Genomic DNA, 24,556 nt, shown 5'->3' with positions numbered 1-24,556 from the left:
TATTCGCTGACAATGACGTTAGACACAACAGGAACAAAACAGTAAAGTTTTCTTAAATACAATCGTCATCACCGAACCGATAAGTTTCTGAGCTATCTGCAGTTTCATCACCCAAATACCCGCAAATGCAGTCAATTCAAGATGCTGCTGCTCGTATTTTTGGTTTCTTGCTGCTGCCAATGCTCCGTTAATTCAAATAAACATTTTCACTAGGACAATGGCATGTGATGGTATATCTTTCGACCCAAACATGTCAGCTCTGTAAGGGCCTTTATCTTCAGCTGCACAGATTAGGTCACATCCGACCATATTTGACGACTAAGTCAACAAAAAAGCTAGCTATAGCATTCTTACTCTCCCGACTTGACTACTGCAACGCCGTGCTATCAGGTGTACCCAATGACATAATAGCCAAGCTAATTTGAATTCAGAACAACGCCGCACGAATAGTCCATCGGAAAACAAGACGAGATTCTGCTATTACTCTCTTGCGCACGCTCTATTGGCTTCCCGTGAAAGCGAGAATAGTCTTCAAAGTGGCCACACTTAGTCATCAGTGTATCTATAATAAAGAACTGCCCTTGTACCTTATCGAACTGATCATTCCATATGTCCTTCAGAGAACACTGCACTCCATGGACTCAACGCTTCTGATGATGTCACGTTGTTTCCTCAAAAGTTACGACTTTCGGGCTTTTTCAGTGCACGAACCAAAGGTTTGGAACTCACTCCCCATTGGTCTCAGACAACATGCTACACTACATTCAAGAAGAACATTAAGACACAATAGTCGACCCACGGCGTAGCATACATCGTTATTTTGCAGGGCCGGTATTACGCCAATGCAACCTATGCGACCGCAGTGGGCCCGCACTTTCAAAGGACCCACCCTAATTCTAGGTGTAAATTATTCAATTAAACCTTTTTAAAACTGAATTCCCGCAGCCTCCTGATTTACCAGGAGCTCCTTGAAATCTCATGAAATTGTAAAATATAAAAAAAAAAGTCATTGAAATCTCTGGAAATTATTAAAATCTTTTGAAAACTAAAAAAAAATATTAAAATTCCTGAAATATATAGACAAAAAATTGTCATTTTGGGGTGTCACTCAAAATGGAAAACGTCAATCCTACGCGCGATGAAAAAATACGGAATTATGCAATGCCCATAATATTTGAATCTGGTGAAAGAAGCTTCTCGCACCTCAAACTAATGAAGAATTATTTGACAACAACATTCTCGAAGATAGAGGGCAACATTTGGTAATTTTTGTTATTGAGCGTGATCTATGTAGGTCGTAGATCATAAACTTTTTATGATATACTGTATGACTGCGCTACACGTAAGGCTCGTAAGTAATTCTGTAGGTAGTAAAGAATGAATAAATTGCAAAGACAAATTTATTTTCTAATACAAATTCTTAATTTTCACTATTTATCCGTATCGCTACCCAAACTTGGCCCCGCCAAATCCGTTTAGCATAGAACCCCACAATGGTTGAGTCCGGCCCTGCTATTTAGTGACGGGTAAAAACAAAGTAGATTACTTGTTCCCCCCCCCCTCTTTTTTTCGGCGCTTAAACTACGTGGGGTAGAAATAGAAAAAAAGTGATCTTTCCATGACTTCTTGGTCACAACGGTTAAGTCCGGCCCTGCTATTTTGTGACGGGCGAATACTACTTGTTCTCCTCCCCCTTTTTTTGTCGGGTAACTCTAGTCCGTCTAACTTGCAGCAATAAAAGAGTGATCATTACATTACGTGGTGTCTAAACTCTTAAGACACGAATATAATTAATTATATATAGATCTATAGATCTGTTCAAAACTCCTTTAGATTAGTTTGTCATTTTAGCTATCGTTTTTTTAGCGGCCCCCGAAAGGGGAAAAGACGCTATTAGTTTTGTGCAAAATGTCTGTCCGTCCGTCCCGTTTAGATCTCGTAAACTAGAAAAGATATTGAAAATCCGACTTCACAATATTTTAGACCATTCAAAGTTCTGATGCAACGGCTACTTTTTTTTTTCCTGAAAGCGAAAATTCTAATTTTTAAAATCAATTATGCAAGCAGTTTTTTTAAAGAGAAAAAGATAATTAGTATGCATTATATGTTAGACCTAATTTAAAACGAATAGTAATCTTATAAACTTCATTTTCGTGAAAATTTTTTCTATGTACCTGAAATTTTTATTTTTTTTGAGAATTCGAATATGAGACTGAGCTTTTTCAAAACAATTAACTTATTTATTCCGAACCGATGGTCCCGGGTTCGAATCCTGGTGAAGACTGGGATTTTCAACTTCTGAGTCTACCCAGCTCTAATGGGTACCTGACATTAGTTGGGGGAAAGTAAAGGCGGTTGGTCGTTGTGCTGGCTACATGACACCCTCGTTAACCGTAGGCCACAAAAACAGATGAACTTTACATCATCTGCCCTATAGACCACAAACTAGTTAGGCCAGGTTTACATCTAACTTTACATTCACTTTCACCTATCCTTTGATCTGCGGGACGGTTGGGGCACTACACAAGATCTGTTAACCTTCTTTCTCCATTCTTATCTCTCATTTGTTTTTGATATAATTTCATTCGGATGTTCTTTCTGAAAATGTTGAAGCCTACCTGGGTGGACCACTGGTCGTGCGGTTTGCACGCTGGACTGTCGTTCGGATTTATCGACGATCAAAGGTTCAAACCCTGTCTACTCCCATCCCCCGTCGTCCTGCGGGAGGTTTGGACTAGGAAGTAAACTATCTTCAACTCTGAAGGATTATCCGAATTATGTAAAACATTTTACTTGGGGGGCCGATTTTGAGTTTGTGTTTTGACACAAACTGTCTTTGTAACCTTGTTAATTGTAATGTTGTCACTTCACTCCTTTAGCCTACATCATGTTTGTTAACAGCGCTATATAAATTCAACTATAATATTATTATTTAGAGCTCTCTTATATAGTCTGCAATCGTAAACTGGTGGACGTGTTTAACCTGCTATTTTATCGAGCACTAACACCGACCTCAACTCCGTAAGACGTAAATACATTTACCAATATGACTGCACTCTTCATTCTTGTTCAAAGAAACTTTCACATTTATCATATCGAAAGAAAGCTAGCAAGGATTTCTCCTCCAAGACCAAAAAAAAAAAATATCCTATTCTAGGCCTTCACTAAATATAATACTTACTCTGACTATGTGCAAATGAAAACAAAACGTCACGATTTACATGCCATCAACTCCTGATTAGCGTATTCTCGTTTGTTACAATAATAGTTTATCCTTTCAGCTATACTTTAGTGGAAGCACAAGATGTTAAATTGCTACTTCTAAGAATTTAAAAAAATAATTGGCTAAAATTTGACTACTAGAATCCAGAGGGATGCAAGTACATAGTCGGCCATCTTTTCCTGATAAGCCTAGGCTAGTCAACTTCAACATGAACTTATCCTTATGACTGTACTACAGTGGAAGTACTACTTGCTCAGTGGCTACTAAGAAGTTTATTGATTTGACGATGCAGAAAAAGTATCTAGAATTTGGCTACTCAAAATCCAGAGGGGTGCACCCCCCCCCCCCACTGCGGTTGCCCATGCTCATATCGCTCCAACCCCAAACAAATTCAAAATGGTAGCAATACTTCTTCCCTAGTGTTATTGAAGAATGGAATGGGTTGCCTGAGTCAGCCAGGAAAACCAAAGACTTGGTATAATTTAAGTCATTGATTACCATGCATGACTGGATTGACAAAGGAACATGCGTAGGACGTAATCATCTTTTTTTTTTTTGAAGAAACGTTTGTATTTTATAAGATAAGATAATACTGATTTAGCAATCTATTTATTATAAAATGTACTTTTTAAAGCATTATTAGTCTTGTGTTTTTTTTAGAGGTTTATTAGGATTCTATTCAACGAAACTGAAAGCGTAGATTTTTATTTCAACCATTCTGTAATGTTTACATTGTTTACCAGTGTAGGTATTGGAGACACTTTATTAAAAGTAATATTTTTAGGGTCATCATTAGAGAATCAAGAATGTACTTTGGACACTTCCCAGTGATTGTATCTGTGCTTTTTCTTGTAGGTAAGTTTGGACAGTTTTTTTTTACAACGCTTATATCACCTCTGTCTGTCTGTCTGGTAAAAAGTGTGTACTCGTTCTTTCTCCCACACGCATTCTCGGATCAAGTTGAAACTTTGCACAATTATTCATTGGCATAGACAAAATATGAATCAATAAAAAAAATACCAAATAGTCAATTAATTAACTATGTTGTTTGAAGCTGAAGCGGTTGCACCATGCAGAGCTGCTAAGACCGCTTCTGGATCTAACAATTTTCAAGTATGACCAGCGAAACAATGAGGACCTTATGGAGATTTGCAATAGACTGGAGTCACAGCATTAGTATAATCAATTAATATAGAGACATTTTACATTCACATATCCATCTGTTGAACGGTTGGGGCACCACACAAGATTTGTCAACGGTCTTTCTCCATTTTTTTGGCCTTAATTTGAATATCATTTGTCTTCCCAACGCGTTTTTGTCACGTTTTACCTAAAACTAAAAGACATAAAAAATAAAGACACTTTTTATACTCTATATACTAGGATAAATTCGTCCAAGTTCTCCTTCTTGCTAAGTGCCATTAGAGCATCGAACCGGGTTTTTCTGAAGTTTTAAGTCTCTAATTAACTATTTCTCTCCTAACTGATGATACCAGCGTTGATTCAACCAGAATGTGGTAAATAATTACTGAGAGAAAGAGTCAATATGCACTACTAGATGAACACACATATACGCGCAAGACGTAATTATCTTCCTCTTTGTTCGAACGTCCGTGATGTATAAGATAAGAACTCTACACATCTAGGGTATTGTTTTTATATAGGCCTATTGACGAGGTTGCTTGTAAGAGTACCCCAGCTTACATAATAATGGGGATGGATTCTAAAAGAGCAGCCTATTAAACATAACAAAATTGTAATCAATTAATTGACCTATTAGCTGGTATAGCTAAAAGGATTCAATTAGACTTATAGCTAGATTTAGGTATTTTAGATCAACAGATCAGTGTTAAAGGTGTGCTGGCCCTTGCACGTTCGTGCAGGGTACATTGACCCCTACTTGTATTTCCTAGGTATAACCTCTAGATATACAATTAAACTAATGTATGCAAAACAAGACTTAAGAAAGTCGCTGGTAAACATATATACAAAGTTTATTTACATGAGTAAATAAATGTGTAATTAAATGGCCATAGACTCACAGGCCTTTACAACATAAAATAAAAGTTACACACTCAAAAGTAGAATGGCGAACCGTCCTAGTCATATGTTACAACTAAATATCTTATCTACTGTCAAATCCAGGAAATCACACATCAGTGTAAACAAAATTAAGGTCACAGGCCTCACGTCAAAACACGACCACTTTTGGCCACTCTGTGGTTACAGGCTCCAAGCCAACACAGCCACTTTAAGCCCCCCAAAAATGGTCATGATGAACTATAAGCTTCAGAGAAACATATGAGCCTATAAGCTTCATAGAATTTCACGTATATACATCTGTTCGGTAAAGCCTATCTGATGATTCAATACAGAGTTGAATCCCTCAGAGACAAGGCTACAAAAATATGTCACGTTTGGGATTACCCCAGAATGCATAACATCAGGGTTAAAATATACTGCCTGGAAATAATTTGAGGCTATATCTACTAATTTCTATCCAAGGCAAAAGACAGAGAGGAATGTCAAAGGACGGCCTACAAATCCTGTGTGGTGCTCCAACAGTTCAACAGACTAAGGAATAGGGGATTGTGAAGATGAACATGTTTGCATAGAACGCCTTATATCTAATTAAAATGTTGTATATGTTTGCCGTGCAATGGGGTGAAGCTATCGGGGTGAGTTCGTTCCTCAGATTATATCCATTTACTTGATCTAGAACTAGAAAAAAAATATTGTCATCGACTATGTGCAGTACTAAACATTTTCAACCATATCAAGTACTTAACATTTTCAACAATATGCAGCACTTAACTTTTTCAACTATATGCAGCACTTAACTTTTTCAACTATATGCAGCACTTAACTTTTTCAACTATATGCAGTACGTCACTTTTTCAACTATATGCAGCACTTAACTTTTTTAACTATATGCAGCACTTAACTTTTTCAACTATATGCAGTACGTCACTTTTTCAACTATATGCAGCACTTAACATTTTCAACTATATGCAGCACTTAACTTTTTCAAGTATATGCAGTACTAAACTTTTTAAACAATATGCAGTACTAAAACTTTTTCAACTATATGCAGCACTTAACGTTTTCAACTATATGCAGCACTTAACTTTTTCAACTATATGCTGTACTTAACTTTTTTCAACAATATGCAGTACTAAACATTTTCATCTATATGCAGTACTTAACTTTTTCAACTATATCAAGTACATAAGTTTTTCAACTATATGCAGTACTTAACTTTTTCAACTATATGCAGCACTTAACATTTTCAACTATATCAAGTACTTAACTTTTTCAACTATATGCAGTACTTAACTTTTTCAACTATATGCAGTACTTAACTTTTTCAACTATATGCAGTACTTAACTTTTTCAATTCTATGCAGCACTTAACTTTTTCAACTATATGCAGTACGAAACATTTATTTTAAATTTGAAGCTTTCTTATTTTCTCTCTACTACATTTCAATACAGCTGCAGCATCTGCACAAATCACAACTGATGTAACAACATCTGAAGAAACCAATACAGAAGCGACTACAGCAGCCACTACAGAAGCGAATACAGCAACCACTATAGCAGCGTCTACAGCAGTCACTACAGCAGCGAATACAGCGACTACTACAGCAGCGACTACAGCAACCACTACAGCAGCGAATACAGCAACCTCTACAGCGACGACTGCATCAACTTCTACTGCAGCGTCTGGGGTGAACTCAAGCACATTGGGTTCCAATGCCAACACCACTCTTCAAACGACTACACATTCCGGGACAGTCAACATCCATATAGGTAAAAGTCAACATTCATATAGGTAAAAGTCAAAATCCACATAGGAAAAAGTCAACATCCATATAGGTAAAAGTCAACATCCACATAGGTAAAAGTCAACATCCATATAGGTAATAGTCAACATCCACATATGTAAAAGTCAACATCCACAAAGGTTAAAGTCAACATCCATATAAGTAAAAGTCAACATCCACATAAATAAAAGTCAACATCCACATAGGTAAAAGTAAACATCCACATAGGTAAAAGTCACATCCATATAGGTACAAGTCAACATCCACATAAATAAAAGTCAACATCCACATAGGTAAAAGTCACATCCATATAGGTAAAAGTCAACATCCATATAGGTAAAAGTCAACATCCATATAGGTAAAAGTCAACACCACATAGGTAAAAGTCAACATCCACATTGGTAAAAGTCAACATCCATAAAGGTAAAAGTCAACATCCACATAAATAAAAGTCAACATCCACATAGGTAAAAGTAAACATCCATATAGGTAAAAGTAAACATCCATATAGGTAAAAATCAACATCCACATAGATAAAAGTCAACATCCATATAGGTAAAAGTAAACATCCATATAGGTAAAAGTAAACATCCATATAGGTAAAAGTAAACATCCATATAGGTAAAAGTAAACATCCATATAGGTAAAAGTGAACATCCACATAAATAAAAGTCAACATCCACATAGGTAAAAGTAAACATCCATATAGGTAAAAATCAACATCCACATAGGTAAAAGTAAACATCCATATAGGTAAAAGTAAACATCCATATAGGTAAAAGTAAACATCCATATAGGTAAAAGTAAACATCCATATAGGTAAAAGTAAACATCCATATAGGTAAAAGTAAACATCCATATAGGTAAAAATCAACGTCCATATAGGTAAAAGTCAACATCCATATAGGTAAAAATCAACATCCACATAGGTAAAAGTCAACATCCATATAGGTAAAAGTCAACATCCATATAGGTAAAAGTCAAAATCCATATAGGTAAAAGTCAACATTCACGTAGGTAAAAGTCAACAATTATATAGGTAAAAGTCAACATCCACATAGGTAAAAGTCAACATCCACATAGGTAAAAGTCAACATCTACATAGGTAAATGTCAACATCCATATAGGTAAAAGTAAACATCCATATAGGTAAAAATCAACATCCACATAGATAAAAGTCAACATCCATATAGGTAAAAGTAAACATCCATATAGGTAAAAGTAAACATCCATATAGGTAAAAGTCAACATCCATATAGGTAAAAGTAAACATCCATATAGGTAAAAGTAAACATCCATATAGGTAAAAGTCAACATCCATATAGGTAAAACTCAACATTAATATAGGTAAAAGTCAACATCCACATAGGTAAAAGTCAACATCCATATAGGTAAAAATCAACATCCATATAGGTAAAAGTAAACATCCATATAGGTAAAAATTTACATCCACATAGGTAAAAGTCAACATCCATATAGGTAAAAGTCAAAATCCATATAGGTACAAGTCAACATCCATATAGGTAAAAGTCAACATCCATATAGGTAAAAATCAACATCCACATAGGTAAAAATCAACATCCATATAGGTAAAAGTCAACATCCATATTGGTAAAAGTCAACATCCATATAGGTAAAAGTAAACATCCATATAGGTAAAAATCAACATTATATAGGTAAAAGTCAACATCCATATAGGTAAAAGTCAACATCCATATAAGTAAAAGTCAACATCCACATAGGTAAAAGTCAACATCCATATAGGTAAAAGTCAACATCCATATAGGTAAAAGTCAACATCCATATAGGTGTTACTTGCGCATGTTAGTGTAAATGTGGAACGGTGTGAAAGCGTGTGGAAAGAGGGAGAACCGAAATGGAGGAATAGAAGCAAAATAATGGTTTTAGTGTTCATGAAGATTAAATGAATTATAATCTATGACGTTGACGTTTTGTGTTGTTGTATTATTAAAAGAGTCTCTTCACATAACAAAACGTAACAAGTGGCGCCAAACGTAAATGTAAAATCCACGTATTACTCTATAAATAGTTGATCTCCTGTCAACAGACAGTAGAGATTTTAAGGCTAGATCTAGCGACAGGATATTATTTGACTATTGATAATAGACAATGGCGGACAAGGGTGAGGTAGCAGCGTTGAAGGAAGAGGGGAGGTTGGCGGATCTGGAAGGATCGGAACTAAGAAAATACGTTGGAAATGAAGGTCAGAGGTTAAGTACGAGGTAGTGTTCACTAAAGAGCTGGTTAATTTTTAATTATGAGACATTCTTTCCAGGGGACCATATCAATTAATAATTTGTTGACTATAATTTGCTATGTCAGTAAGACTATGACTGAGATTACTCTGTTGATCCTCATTGGAAATTAGTTGTGATCGGCCTCTCAGCCGCATGTCCCACTGCTTTTTAATTTAGTTTTTTTTTTTAAACCTCCGCTCTTCTCATTAGGAGAAATAATGCAGTGTAGAAGCCAGGCGAATAATTTTCAGAAGCTCAAAATGCTTGAAAACGCTTCGTTTAGGAAAGAGGTGGTGGACGTGATACTAAAAAATTTGAGAAACACTGCATTTAAAGAAAAATTTCTTTACCTTAAACACCCTGTGTGCTATGAGCTCATTAATTGAGCAATTCATTTTTACATTATTTCAGGCATTCTGTGCATTCTGCCAATGTTTGTGATCTCCATGGCGACAATGTTTTGATGGTCATGATAGTATAATAAATTGAGTGATGCAGGTCAGTGCAGAAAGGCTTATGATCTTTAAAAATATTTAAACATATTTCGATAACCCTAACCCTATCACATAAAAAACATCAACTTATGAAATCTGAATTTTAAAAAATACTTTAAAAAACAAAACAAAGCTAAAGTAATGGAAAGAAATGCACAATTATTACCATTTTTTTAAATACTGAATGATTTACCCACCCCCTTTTTCTATACAAAACAAATAGATTAATTAATTAAATAATTGGTTAAATTATTTAAATTGATTTGTGTGTCGTCATTGATGTATATTAGTTTCATGAAGTTTCAATTTTGAAACTATGATGGGAAGTGAGCGTAAGTTTAGAATGCAAATGTAAGACTCTTGATGTTCAATGTAATGACTCTTGATGTTTAATGTAATGACTCTTGATGTACAATGTAATGACTCTTGATGTTCAATTTAATGACTCTTGATGTTCAATGTAATGACTCTTGATGATCAATCTTATACAAGCAGTATATATATATATATATATATATATAGCCTATATATATATATATAGGCCTATATATATATATATTGTTATGACTTTACCATGCGCACCGCCATCCAAGATAGTGCAGAAAGAAGGTGCGCACTATCTGTGACTAAACAAGTCGGATGTTGACATTAGGGACTAACGATTTCCGCCCAAGTCTAGAGCCAATATGAAGATGCTGTGCTCAAGGCAGATGTCCTTTGTGTTTGTCATGTCTCCGTGTAAATAAACGTCTATGTCTCGTTGAGTTGCCTCCCTCTTAAGTTATTACAATTGGTCTCAGAAGTGGGATTATAGGCGACTCAACGAGAGGAGGTAGGATTCTAGCACAATGGCATCTTTGAAACAACTAGACCAGCTTTTAGTTAAAGAGCTAAGGCAGGAACTTCGTTACAGACGCCTGAAGCTTGGTGGTAGCAAGGAGGTGCTTACAGCTCGTCTCCGGCAAGCCCTAATTGATGAAGACGAAGATCCGGAGATCTACCTATTTGAAATTAAACCGGAGATTTATGAGCTTATTGGCAAGATAAATGAAGCAATGTGTGAACAAATTAACAGTATGGGGAACAAGTTAGATAAAATGGTGTCTCAGCTGAAAGAAGGAGTAGACTCGTTGGTAAAGGAGCAGTTGCCTGTAGACTCGTTGGTCAAGAAGTTGCGTGGTTAAGACTGTGGTTGCACAAACAGTGGTGACGGAGACGCTGGGGATTTGAGCGCCGTCTGCAGTGGCGTAGCTAGAATATATGATGCCTGGTGCGGGACCTCATCTTGATGCCCCCCCCCCAAAAAAAAAAAAAGCTAACTAAATAATAACATTGTAAATCCTTACTTTTTGTTCAAAATAATATGTATTCATTAATCAAATATTGTTAATTCAAAAAATCACTTTTACATAAACATACTACAAGTGAATTTTACGAACTTTCTTGCTGGCAAAAGTACCAATAATTTTATCGAAATTAACTTTTTCCACCAGCTCTTGTTTAATGAACAAAATGGCCAAATTAGTGCGTCGTAAATTAGTCATCGTTGATCGCAAGTAATTCTTGATCAGTTTAAGTTTGGAAAAACTTCTCTCGCATGTAGCGACGCTTACTGCAATAGTCAAAAATATGCGAATCATGATGACGATATTCGGGACTGAATCATCTAGCTGATATTTATTTATAAATTTCAAGAGCTCAACAGGTCCTTGTTTTGGAAGTTCGGAGGCTTCTGATGAAACTAACAAACCATTGAAGCCTCTTTCGCTCCAGCAGAAATTCGTTTTTATCAATGTCGCTAGGAGTACTATCGAGATTGATTTCGACCTGAGGATTTAATAGGTAGGAAGGTGACAAAAATTCATACCTATCGGCTACATCATAAAGTTGCTCGAATCGGATGATTTTTTCTTGAACATCCTGTCCAAGGTAGAATAAATTTCCCTTCGTAGCTCTTCTTTGTATGTAAGTACAGAGTCGTCACTTTTCTCACCAGGCATCTTTTTCTTATGGCCAAGACGTTTTTGAGGTTCTGTACTGATTCTCAGATCTGGGCACACGTTTTCGGCAAAGGTAATGCTGGCTTCAGCGATGTTCTCTCGATTACTACTTTAAAAATTAGTTTGAGTGAGCAGTCTCGAATAGACAATCCTTGTTTTTGAAGGTAGACTTGCGCATCATTAATTTCAGTTAAAACAGGAGCCCAAAATTCAAGATAGGTGAGGAAATTAAAAGACTGAATGGCAACTAATAATCCATCTGCTTCAGATCTAGTCGATGAATTTTCATCTCTGCTAGATATTGTCTCCAGAGTTTCTATAATTTTAGAAAATGTATTCCTAACCATCTTGACGGCTTCTCCTCTGGCGCTCCAGCGGGTCTCAACTAAACGTTTAAGGCTAGTTCCGGTTATTTTGATGAGGATATCCCAGCGGTGTCTTGAAGTTGAGAAAAAGGCGTGTAAACGGTCCAGTGTACCAAAAAATGTTACCGAATTGACTTCAGCTTCAGCAGCTCGAATTCCTGCTAAATTAAGAGAATGGTTTAAGCAGGCAATGAATAGTGCTTTGGGATTTACTTCTAGAATACGTTTTTGGACACCGTAGTTTTGACCTTTCATGACCGCAGCATTATCATAGCCTTGACCCCTGCAGTCCATTATGTCTAAGCCATTCGAACGCAGTTTCTCTAAAATTATCTCAGCGATTCCAGCAGCATGCTTGTCCTTTGTGTCGATGAAGTCAATAAAAGACTCACGAATCTGCACCCCGTCATTATCCATGACAAAGTACCGTAAAATTTGGGAAGTTTGATCCAACTTTGAGATGTCAGGTGTAGGCCTACTGTCAAAAATCATATATAAATATTTGGCTTGTTTTACTTGCTGTATGATTTGTTTTTTAACGTGATCCCCCAATAGTGTAATAAATTTGTTTTGTATTTGTGGAGACAAGAATGTATTCGGTCTGGAACAAAGCTTAGTTCGAAGCACATGCTCCCTTAAGAGTGGATCGTATTTTGATAGTAATTTTACTAACTCCAAGTCACTCTTTGATCCATGCCGTCAGCCAATTCAATCAGAGATGCCGATTTCTCAGTCTGAGCTTAAAATGGTTTTGAGGCGTTAGCCAGACTAGTCTGTCTTGAGCACTGTTCATCATTTTGTTTACGTTACAGTATTACAATTAACTAGTTAGTTAAAAAATCTCGTAGAAAACAAAGGTTAGCTTATTTAAAAATATTGACATTACAATAGAATTATTTCCAAAATTAAACTATAAAGAATCATAAAGAAATGAATAAACTAAGACAATTGTTTAGAGCTAGAGTTTAGTAATATATTTGTAAACTGTACTAAACTCTATATCTAGATTAAACCAGTGGACTAAACAATGAAGTAAAAAAGGTTGGCCTATCTTCTTCTTCTTCTTCTTTATATTACAGAGCATTGATCAGTGTAGTAACAACATGTACCGTGTGTCCGAAATCCATCTAGTAAATTTGATTCAAACTGTTCTATAGCTTACATTGTATGGAAGAAATAGTCAAGGAGATGAAACAAAATAGCGACACGACTAGTTTATAAATCGTTAGTTCATGTTTAAAATACAGTAGTTTATGTTTGTTCGTGTCCATACAATTAGTCGTTTTTACTGAAATGCTCAGGGAAATAGGAAATTAATACACACTGGGGGAATTTTGGTGCCCCTCTCCACTTGGTGCCCTGTGCGGCCCGCACCACCCGCACATTGGTAGCTACGCCACTGGCCGTCTGTGTCTGTGTTGTGGGCAAGTCTTGTGGTTGTGACTTTCAAGACGAGAAACGTGATGGCGATTGCTGTGATGATCTCAACGGGATGTACCGAGTCGAACGGTAGGCGACAAATGAAGAAACTGAAGTCTGTTATGTGCCTGAAGCGTTTGTTCCTGTTGTACCTGTTACCAGTACCTCAATGAGCCGGACAGATCAAGACAACGTTGGGTCTGCGTTCGAGCCTGTTGCTGTGGACTTTAAAGACCTCTGCCTATCTTCCGGTGCCTACGAAGGAAATTCGAAGCTCGGCAACTGCATCCAGAAGTTTACCATGAATTGTACGTGCGGCGCATCACACATAGAATTTAGATGCCAAGAAAACCACCAACAGGGCATATGTACTTCTACCATCATCATCGACATTGGCATAGATGAATGTCAATCGGACCACTCTAAATCTGAGTCGTCAAGAGGAAGACATTTTCCACTTGAAACTGAAGAAACCTGTATTCTGGATGTGAGACTGTTGTCTCAGGATGACTGCGGTGCATTGGACTTTGTTGTTTTCAACGTGGCTGCATGTGAACCTGCAGCTCCCTTGAGAGGCGTCTGTCGGGAAGGTCTGCTGAGACAGCGTGTCCGATCAACGGCTGTGCTGAAGAAAACAGTGCTCGACACTATCTCTTTGTGTGTCAAACGACCACGTCATCGTCACAACAACAGCCTGGTCAACTGGAGAAAGAGAAAGCGGCACTGGAGGAAAACAATGCGGATGGCTTCGTGGGGAACACGCTCCCTGCCGCCTGTGGCTCCCACTGATCGACCTCCATCTGAACTGTCAAACCTCAGCTGCAGTGTTTCTTTTCGGGACGAAAAGTGCTAAGACGGGGGCAATGTTATGACTTTACCATGCGCACCGCCATTCAAGATAGTGCAGAAAGAAGGTGCGCACTATCTGTGACTAAACAAGTCGAATGTTGACATTAGGGACTAACGATTTCCGCCCAAGTCTAGAGCCAATATGAAGATGCTGTGCTCAAGGCAGATGTCCTTTGTGTTAGTCGTGTCTCCGTGTAAATAAACGTCTATGTCTCGTTGAGTTGCCTCCCTCTTAAGTTATTACAATATATATATATATATTTGCAACCTTCAATCTTAATGCAAGCAATGTTCGGTACATTTTTCATACCATTAGTTTCAGTCCTAGAGAAAACAAGGTTACAAAGACAGTTTGTGTGGAAACACAAACTTAAAATCGGCCCCCGAAGTGGTCCACCCAGGCAGGCTTCAATATTTTCAGAAAGAACATCCAAATGAAATTATATCAAAGACAAATGAGAGATAAGAATGGAGAAAGAAGATTGACAGATCAATGGTGCTGCAGATCAAAGGATAATGGCAAGTGAATGCAAACGTAGATGTGAACCTGGCCTAATTAGTTCCCCTTTCGGACCTTGTGGTCTATAGGGCAGATGATGAAAAGTTCATCTGTTTCTGTGGCCTACGGTTAACGAGGGTGTCATGTAGCCAGCACAACGACCAACCGCCTTTACTTTTCTCCAACTAATGTCGGGTACCCATTAGAGCTGGGTAGACTCAGAGGCGTCCAAGGATTCCGAAGTTGAAAATCCCAATCTTCACCACGATTCGAACCCGGGACCTTCGGTTCGGAAGCTAAGCTTTACCGAGCCTCTCCTTGTCTTTACAAAATGTAATTGTTTTGAAAAAGTTTTTTTTTTTTTTTGCTTAATATTCAATGATCCATTTTTTTATTGTGTTGTAAACAATTTGTACACAATACAGATGATAACAAAACAATGTCATGAAGATTTACAATATACAAATTTTGACATATCGGAGATAGTTTACTATATTTGTTTAGTAAGTCCATATCGTTAGATAATGCATGCTAATTAGCTTTTTCTCTTTAAAAAACTGCTTGCATAACTGATTTTAAAAATTAGATTTTTCGCTTTCAGGAAAAAAAAAGTAGCCGTTGCATCAGAACTTTGAATGGTCTAAAATATTGTGATGTCGGATTTTCAATATCTTTCTAGTTTACGAGATCTCCCAGTCCTCACCAGGATTTGAACCCGGGACCCTCGGTTCGGAAGCTAAGCGCTTTACCGATCCTCTCCTGGTCTTTACAAAATGTAATTGTTTTGAAAAAGCTAAATCTTTTATTTGAATTCTCAATAACAATACATATTATGAAAATGTTCAAGAAAATGAAGTTTATAAGATTACTATTCGTTTTAAATTAGGTCTTACTTATAATGCATACTAATTAGCTTCTTCTCTTTAAAAAACTGCTTGCATAACTGATTTTAAAAATTAGATTTTTCGCTTTCAGGAAAAAAAAAGTAGCCGTTGCATCAGAACTTTGAATGGTCTAAAATATTGTGATGTCGGATTTTCAATATCTTTTCTAGTTTACGAGATCTAAACGGGACGGACGGACAGACGGACAGACATTTCGCACAAAACTAATAGCGTCTTTTCCCCTTTCGGGGGCCGCTAAAAAAGTGCATTTTCGAAGGCCTCAATGGGATGCCACTAGGAGGTGAAAAGAAGCTGTGTACGAAATTTGATACGTATGCTAGTTTTAGAGATCTCGTGATAGACCAGTGGTAATTTCGCGTATGTGTAGTAGATTTCATGACATGGAATCATTACATTGAATCATCACATGGAATCATCTTATTGAATCATTACATTAAATCATCACATTGAATCATCACATTGAATCATTACATTGAATCATCACATAGAATCATTGTTTTATTCAACACTGTCAATGTAATATGCGTTGTGCCAACTATAGAGCCTTCTTTTTAAAAAAATATTACACGTGCTAATTCTGTTTTTTTAAAACATTTTTGAAAGTCTTATCTATCTATATTATAAAGTAGAATGTGTGGTGTATGTATGTATGTATGTATGTATGTATGTTACTTATAGACATCAAAACCGCTTGACCAATCTTGATAAAACTAGGCAGGAATGTTCCTTGGGTACTAACTTAGACCGTAGTGTATGTATTGTAGCCCTAAAACAAACTTAAGACCCTCAAAAAAAATAATGTTGTCCGACTCTATTACAGCTATAGTATTTTATGGATCTAGGCCATGTCTACAATGTTGACATGAGAAAAGATAGAAAGGATTTAGACCTAGATCTAATTTTAAGAAATACACTTTGCGCAGATAGTTTTTTACTTTGACACATAAAAATACAAAAGAAGATCTATTGATTTCATTTTATAATAAAATTAACCTTCAATTTTGTGTTTCAAAAGCATTTTTTACATAAATTAGTTCCTTATATCTGTGACTACAGATTTCCTGACGAACATTCTTTCATTAGACAATACCGTAATGAATCGCGTACTAAATATTAATTCGTTTAATTGTTTACTTTATAATCCCATCCCTAGATCTAAAACTCTAATTCAACTCTAAGATGATAAAACTTCTCTTCGCACAGATAGTTTTATACTTTAACACATAGACATATTAATTAAAGTCCATTCATTTCATATTTTGATCAAATAAACATTCAAATTTGGTTTTCTAAAGCTACATTCGTTTACGAAAGCTGCGAAGATGAGTTGAGATAGGCCTAGATCTATATTCATTCATGAATCGCGTACTAAAAATTATTTCGTTTAATTGTTCACTTTATAATCCCATTCATTTAACAAAGCTATCGCTCTTTTCGTTTTTAATAGATAAGAATGTATCGACTTCGGGTAAACCGATTTTCGCAAAACTAATTTTATTTTCGTAGCGAAAGAGAAAAAACTTGAAAGGATCATTAGCTACGTTTAACATACATCTAAATCCAATCCACTAGATTATTCAAAAGCATTTTTTACATAAATTAGTTCCTGATATCTGTGTGACTACAGATTTCCTGGCGAACATTCTTTCATTAGACATTACCAAATGGTTACACATTAACACATCTCTCTACTGAGTCTATTCCTAGGCCTAGGTCTAAAACTCTTATTGAACTCTAAGAACTCTAACACATGAACATACAAAATTAAGTCTATTCGTCTCAAATTTTAATCAAATATATGTAAGCCTGCAAGCAAATGTTTTAATTTGAAAAAAAAAATGGATATAAGCCTATTAGCTATTTTGATTTCATAGCTTCATTCGCACTATTTTTACATTGACACATTCGCTTTACTTATTACATTATTATTTCGTTTAATTGTTAATTGTTAACAAAACACTCTCAGTGACTATAATATATATCGACAGTAATGCGCAAATAAAGACTCGGGGGTCGCGGGTAACATATGTCTAGTACTATCTATATTATTAAGTAGAATGTGAGGTGTATGTATGTATGTATGTATGTATGTATGTATGTATGTATGTATGTATGTATGTATGTATGTTACTTATAGACATCAAAACCGCTTGACCAATCTTGATAAAACTAGGCAGGAATGTTCCTTGGGTACTAACTTAGACCGTAGTGTATGTATTGTAGCCCTAAAACAAACTTAAGACCCTCAAAAAAAATAAAGTTGTCCGACTCTATTACAGCTTTAGTATTTTATGGATCTAGGCCATGTCTACAATGTTGACATGAGAAAAGATAGAAAGGATTTAGACCTAGATATAATTTTAAGAAATACACTTTGCGCAGATAGTTTTTTTACTTTGGCACATGAAAATACAAAAGAAGGTCCATTGATTTCATTATATAATAAAATTAAACTTCAATTTTGTGTTTCAAAAGGATTTTTTACATAAATTAGTTCCTTATATCTCTAACTACAGATTTCCTGACGAACATTCTTTCATTAGACAATACCGTAATGAATCGCGTACTAAAAATTAATTCGTTTAATTGTTTACTTTATAATCCCATCCCTAGATCTAAAACTCTAATTCAACTCTAAGATGATAAAACTTCTCTTCGCACAGATAGTTTTATACTTTAACACATAGACATATTAATTAAAGTCCATTCATTTCATATTTTGATCAAATAAACATTCAAATTTGGTTTTCTAAAGCTACATTCGTTTACGGAAGCTGAGTTGAGATAGGCCTAGATCTATATTCATTCATGAATCGCATACTAAAAATGATTTCGTTTAATTGTTCACTTTATAATCCCATTTATTTAACAAAGCTATCGCTCTTTTCGTTTTTAATAGATATGAATGTATCGGCTTCGGGTAATCCCATTTTCGCAAACCTAATTTTATTTTCGTAGCGAAAGAGAAAAAACTTGAAAGGATCATTAGCTACGTTTAACATACATCTAAATCCAATCCACTAGATTATTAAAAAGCATTTTTTACATCAATTAGTTCCTGATATCTGTGACTACAGATTTCCTGGCGAACATTCTTTCATTAGACATTACCAAATGGTTACACATTACACATCTCTCTACTGAGTCTATTCCTAGGCCTAGGTCTAAAACTCCTATTGAACTCTCAGATGATAAAACTTCTTTTCGCAAAGATAGTTTTATGCTTTAACACATAAACATACTAATTATTGTCCATTCATTTCATATTTTAATCGAATTAGCATTAAAATTTGTTTTTCTAAAGCATTTTTAATACATTCGTTCGCTGTTCGCTAAATAAAGCTGCGTAGCCGTGTTGAAATAGGCCTATATTCATTCATGAAAAAAGGTCACGCATGCGCAACACAGAACGAACTCTATAAAGGCCTCTAGATTAGTGTAGATTTAGATCTATGTCTACCTAAAGATCTACTTTATACTGTAACACATGAACATACAAAATTAAGTCTATTCGTCTCAAATTTTAATCAAATATATGTAGGCCTACAAGCAAATGTTTTAATTTTTACAAATGGATTTAAGCCTATTAGCTATTCTGATTTGATAGCTTCATTCACACTATTTTTACATTGACACATTCGCTTTACTTATTACATTATTATTTCGTTTAATTGTTTACAAAACACTCTCAGTAACTATATCGACAATAATGCGCAAATAAAGACCCGCGGGTCGCGGGTAACATATGTCTAGTCTACTTTATAAAGTAGAAAGTACGGCGTATGTATGTATGTATGTATGTATGTGACGAACAGAAATCAAAACCGCTTAACCAATCTTGTTAAAACTTTTATGGATCTAGACTTTGTTTACAATGTTGACATGAAAAAAGATCTTATCTTATCTTATATAATACAGACGTTACTTTAAAAAAGAAGATGATTACGTCCTACGCGTCATGCATTTAGTCATGCATATTAACCAATGACTTAAATTCTGTCAAGTCACTGGTTTTCCTGGCTAGCTCAGGCAACCCATTCCATGCTCTAATAGCACTAGGGAAGAAGGAGTGTTTGTACAAATTTGTCCTAGCATATGGGACGAGGAATGTGCCTTTATCTTTGTGTCTTTCAGAGTATTTTATTAAATTTTGTTTTTATATTTGAAGATTATGGTTCAGTGTTTTATGTATTATTGCTACTTTACTTTTGAGCCTTCTGTCCTGAAGGCTTTCTAAATTTAGTGATTTTACTAAAGGTGTTATTCTAGTCAAATGTGAATATTCGTTTGTTATGAATCGCACTGCTCTATTTTGTGTCTGTTCTAGTTTCTTAATGTTTTCTTGAGTTGAGGGGTCCCAAACAGAGGATGCATATTCTATTATTGGCCTAACCAAGGTTAAATAACATTTTAGTTTTATGTTCTTATTTGATTTATAGAAATTTCTTTTAATAAATCCTAATGCTTTGTTTGATTTTTTTGTAGTTTCATCAATATGTGGATTCCATGACAGTTTTTCATTTATTATAACACCTAGGTATTTTGCGTTTTTAGTCTGTGTTACTGGTTTGCCATGAATAAGATAAGTGGAATTAATTTGTTTTAGTTTTTTTGTTACTCTTAACAACTGACATTTTTCTGGGTGGAAAGACATGCTCCAATTTGATTCCCATTTCTGTAATTCATCTAATTCTCTTTGTAAAATATCTGTGTCTTGTGTTGTTTTTATTGTTCTATATATTATGCAATCGTCTGCAAATAATCTGACTTTCGTTCCTGAAGTAATGCAATTTGGTAAATCATTTATGTAAATTAAAAATAGTAGTGGACCCAAGACTGTTCCTTGAGGTACACCTGAGTTTACTGTTATCGGTGTTGATTTAGAGCCATTTATTATTACAGTTTGTTCTCTCCCTATCAGAAAGTCTTTAATCCACTGATGCAGTGGACCATTAATGCCGAAATATTTTAATTTTTTAAGCAAACTATGGTGGTGAACTTTGTCAAAAGCCTTAGAAAAATCTAGTAAGATAGCATCTATTTGTTCACTATTATCTAAACCTTTTGAAAAATCAACAATTAGTCCTATTAGTTGTGTTTCACATGATCTATATTTCCTAAAGCCATGTTGGTATGGTGTGAGGACATTATGTTTGTCTAAGTGGTTTATGATGTTGCTACATATTATGTGTTCTAGGATTTTACATGTGATGCTGGTAAGTGATACTGGTCTGTAGTTTCCTGGGTCAGATTTTTCTCCTTTTTTAAATAAGGGGGTGACATTAGCTTCTTTCCAGTCCTTTGGTACTCTGCCCTGGTTAAGTGAAGCCTGAAAGAGTATTTTGAACACTGGGGCTAGCTCATTACTTAGTTCTTTGAGTAATCTAGCTGGAATACCATCAGGTCCAGAAGCTTTATTTGGTTTGGTGTTGGCTAATAGTTTTTGAATTCCATTTTCTTGTACTACTATATCTTCTATGTTGTCTACTTGGTTCAAATTCAGTAATATGTCTTTGTCTCCTGAGGCTGAGAATGCTGATGCAAAGTATTTGTTTAGAATGTTTGCTTTAGTTTCATTATCATTATGTATTATGTTATGTTCATCTTTTAATGGCGCTACGCCTGTTGTTTCCATTTTCTTAGACTTAATGTATGACCATAGGTTTTTGTTGTTGTCTTTAGATATTACATTGTTTATGTATTCACTCTGCAGCTGTCTGCTTACTTTTTGGGTTAAGTGTTTAATTTTTATATACTTTTTGTAAACTCTTTCTGCATTAGTTTCTTTAAATTTTCTATATAGGTTTTCCTTCTGTTTACAAAGCTTCTTTAGTCTATTATTAAACCAGCATTTATTTATTTTGTTTGATGTGTATTTAGTTGGTATTTGATTTTCTATAATGCTTTTAAGATGGTTTTTAATGAAATTCCAGAGGTCATCGACTGGTTGGTTAATGTCTTTTTCTAATAAGAATGTTTGTTGAAAGTTTAATGCAGCTTGGTGTAGTTGTGTTAGGTTACATTTATTCCAGAGTAAGATTTTTCTTTTGGGTTTTGTATTGGCTACTGCTTTTATCTGACTGTGTATTTTTATGATCTCATGGTCTGATAGACCAGGGATAATATCATAATCAACTACTAATCCAGGTCTGTTGGTTAAGAAGAGATCTAATGTGTTGTTTAATCTAGTTGGCTTTTTAATGATTTGATCTAAACTTAGGTTGTGTAAAGTTTCTATGAAAAGCTCATTTATGTCCTTAAGGTTTTGGTGTTTATCTATGGTTAGTGTTTTCCAATTTATATCAGGTAGGTTGAAATCACCCATAATCCAAAAAACTGCATTTTTATTTAGATCTAGATATAATTTTAAGAGATACCATTTGCGCAGATAGTTTTTTACTTTGACACATACAAATACAAAAGAAGGTCCATTGATTTCATTATATAATAAAATTAACCTTTAAATTTGTGTTTCAAATGCATTTTTACATAAATTAGTTCCTTATATCTGTGACTACAGATTTCCTGACGAACATTCTTTTATTAGACAATACAGTAATGTTACACATCTTTCCATCCCTAGATCTAAAACTCTAATTCAACTATAAGACGATAAAACTTCTCTTCGCACAGATAGTTTTATACTTTAACACATGAACATACTAATTATAGTCCATTAATTTCATATTTTGATCAAATTAACATTCAAATTTGGTTTTCTTAAGCATTTTTAATACATTCGACTCATTCGTTTACGAAAGCTGCGAAGCCGAGATCTATATTCATTCATGAATCACGTACTAAAAATTATTTAGTTTAATTGTTCACTTTATAATCCAATTCATTTAACAAAGCTATCATTCTTTTCGTTTTTAATAGATATGTATGTATCGGCTTCGGGTAAACCCATTTTCGCAAAACTAAGTTTATTTTCGTAGCGAAAGAGAAAAAACTTGAAAGGATCATTAGCTAAGTTTAACATAAATCTAATTCAATCTACTAGATTAGTAAACACAAACTTAGACCCGCAGGCCGAGGGTAATGTCAGGGTAGTAGATAATAAAAATGAGTTATAATAGTGTTTGTTTTATGATGTATTCTTATTTCGACCTTTTTTTTCTTTTTTCCCCACAGATTGTTTGTTTTTAAGCTTTTTTACACAAGAAAAAAAAATGTTTATAGGTTTTGCATAGATGACGTACTTGACATTGATAAACTCTGGTGGAATTGTTTCGGATGGATTGATCTGATGGAATAGCCTATTAAAGAATGTTCTAGTGTCTTCATTTTATTAGGAAATATCAAAACTCAAACATTAATAAAACCCAGTAGGAAGCTCAATTTTTAGTAGACACTTCAGTTAAAAAAAAACTACAACACTACAGAGGTCATAGAGAGTTAGAAGTGAATGTGTCAACATCTACAAAGAAACGTTAGAGGTTTCTTACTGACACACTAGCTCTAACATCACCGGACACTTTGGGAACTAATTGAAGCATTAAGTTGTTTCTTTTTAAATCAGTTTTGAAGATCATTACAGGATAGAGTAAAGAAGAATATGATACATTAAAGTGTCTCACTGTTCCAACAATCCCACTATAAAGTCAGCCAATTGGACCACAGTGATGCAATAAAGTCCATTGGCCTACATTGATAAGAGAATATGACACTATAAAGTCAGTCAATAGGACCACAGTGATGCAATAAAGTCCATTGGCCTACATTAATAAGAGAATATGATGCTATACAATCAGTCAATTTTCCTACATTTATAAGAGATTATGATACGATAAATTGACTCAAGTTTTCCTACATTGATAAGAGAATGTAATATTATAAAAAAAAATTAGAGATAGATACTTTGTCCTGAAGTCAATCCCATTGTTTAATGACATGTCAAGCGAATATTTCATTATTTATGTCTTAGTTTTTTTTTCTTATTATACATATGTTAGACGTTTAACCGTAAACATCTAAGGTCTACTATTGATATTGAACTATACCAACATCTAGGGCCTAAAATTGATATTGAACTATACCAACATCTAGGGCCTACAATTGATATTGAACTATACTAACATCTAGGGCCTACTATTCATCTTGAACTATACCAACATCCAGGGCGTATTATTGATATTGAACTATACAAACATCTAGGGCCTACTATTGATATTGAACTATACCAACATCTAGGGCCTACTATTGATATTGAACTATACCAACATCTAGGGCCTACTATTGATATTGAACTATACCAACATCTAGGGCCTACAATTGATACTGAAATATACCAACGTCTAGAGCCTACTATTGATATTGAACTATACCAACATCTAGGGCCTACAATTGATATTAAAATATACCAACGTCTAGGGCCTACAATTGATATTGAACTATACCAACATCTAGGGCCTACAATTGATATTAAAATATACCAACGTCTAGGGCCTACAATTGATATTGAACTATACCAACATCTAGGGCCTACAATTGATATTAAAATATACCAACGTCTAAGGCCTACCATTGATATTAAAATATGCCAACGTCTACCGCCTACTGATATTAAAATATGCCAACGTATAGGGCCTACTGATATTGAAATATACAACCTTCAATGTCATGTCTTCACTCACCATCTAGTTTGCCAAGCATATAAAGCATATCTGTGATACCATACACCTAATCATAACTTTGGATACATATGACGTGGCATA

At 35.0% G+C, this 24,556-nt stretch overlaps 2 protein-coding genes across 2 annotated transcripts in view; both read left to right on the top strand.

Moving 5' to 3' along the window:
• The window catches only part of LOC106060944 (spore coat protein SP96-like), a 44,878-nt gene extending 20,478 nt beyond the window's left edge, over positions 1-24,400 (top strand). Inside the window, exons 2-5 of the mRNA XM_056003487.1 lie at positions 4,008-4,078; positions 6,719-7,036; positions 9,720-9,806; positions 22,974-24,400. Of these exons, the coding sequence (XP_055859462.1) occupies positions 4,030-4,078; positions 6,719-7,036; positions 9,720-9,772 (420 nt within the window). The 5' untranslated portion in view covers positions 4,008-4,029 and the 3' untranslated portion in view covers positions 9,773-9,806; positions 22,974-24,400. The remainder of the gene's footprint in view (positions 1-4,007; positions 4,079-6,718; positions 7,037-9,719; positions 9,807-22,973) is intronic.
• LOC106068110 (spore coat protein SP65-like) overlaps positions 1-24,556 on the top strand; it is a 52,788-nt gene that overhangs the window by 1,553 nt on the left and 26,679 nt on the right. The window lies entirely within an intron of this gene.

This window comes from Biomphalaria glabrata, chromosome 11 (genome assembly GCF_947242115.1).
Source record: "Biomphalaria glabrata chromosome 11, xgBioGlab47.1, whole genome shotgun sequence".
Lineage (NCBI taxonomy): Eukaryota > Metazoa > Mollusca > Gastropoda > Planorbidae > Biomphalaria > Biomphalaria glabrata.
The sequence above is the reverse complement of the archived record's forward strand: the minus strand, read 5'-3'. Positions and strand labels throughout refer to the sequence as shown.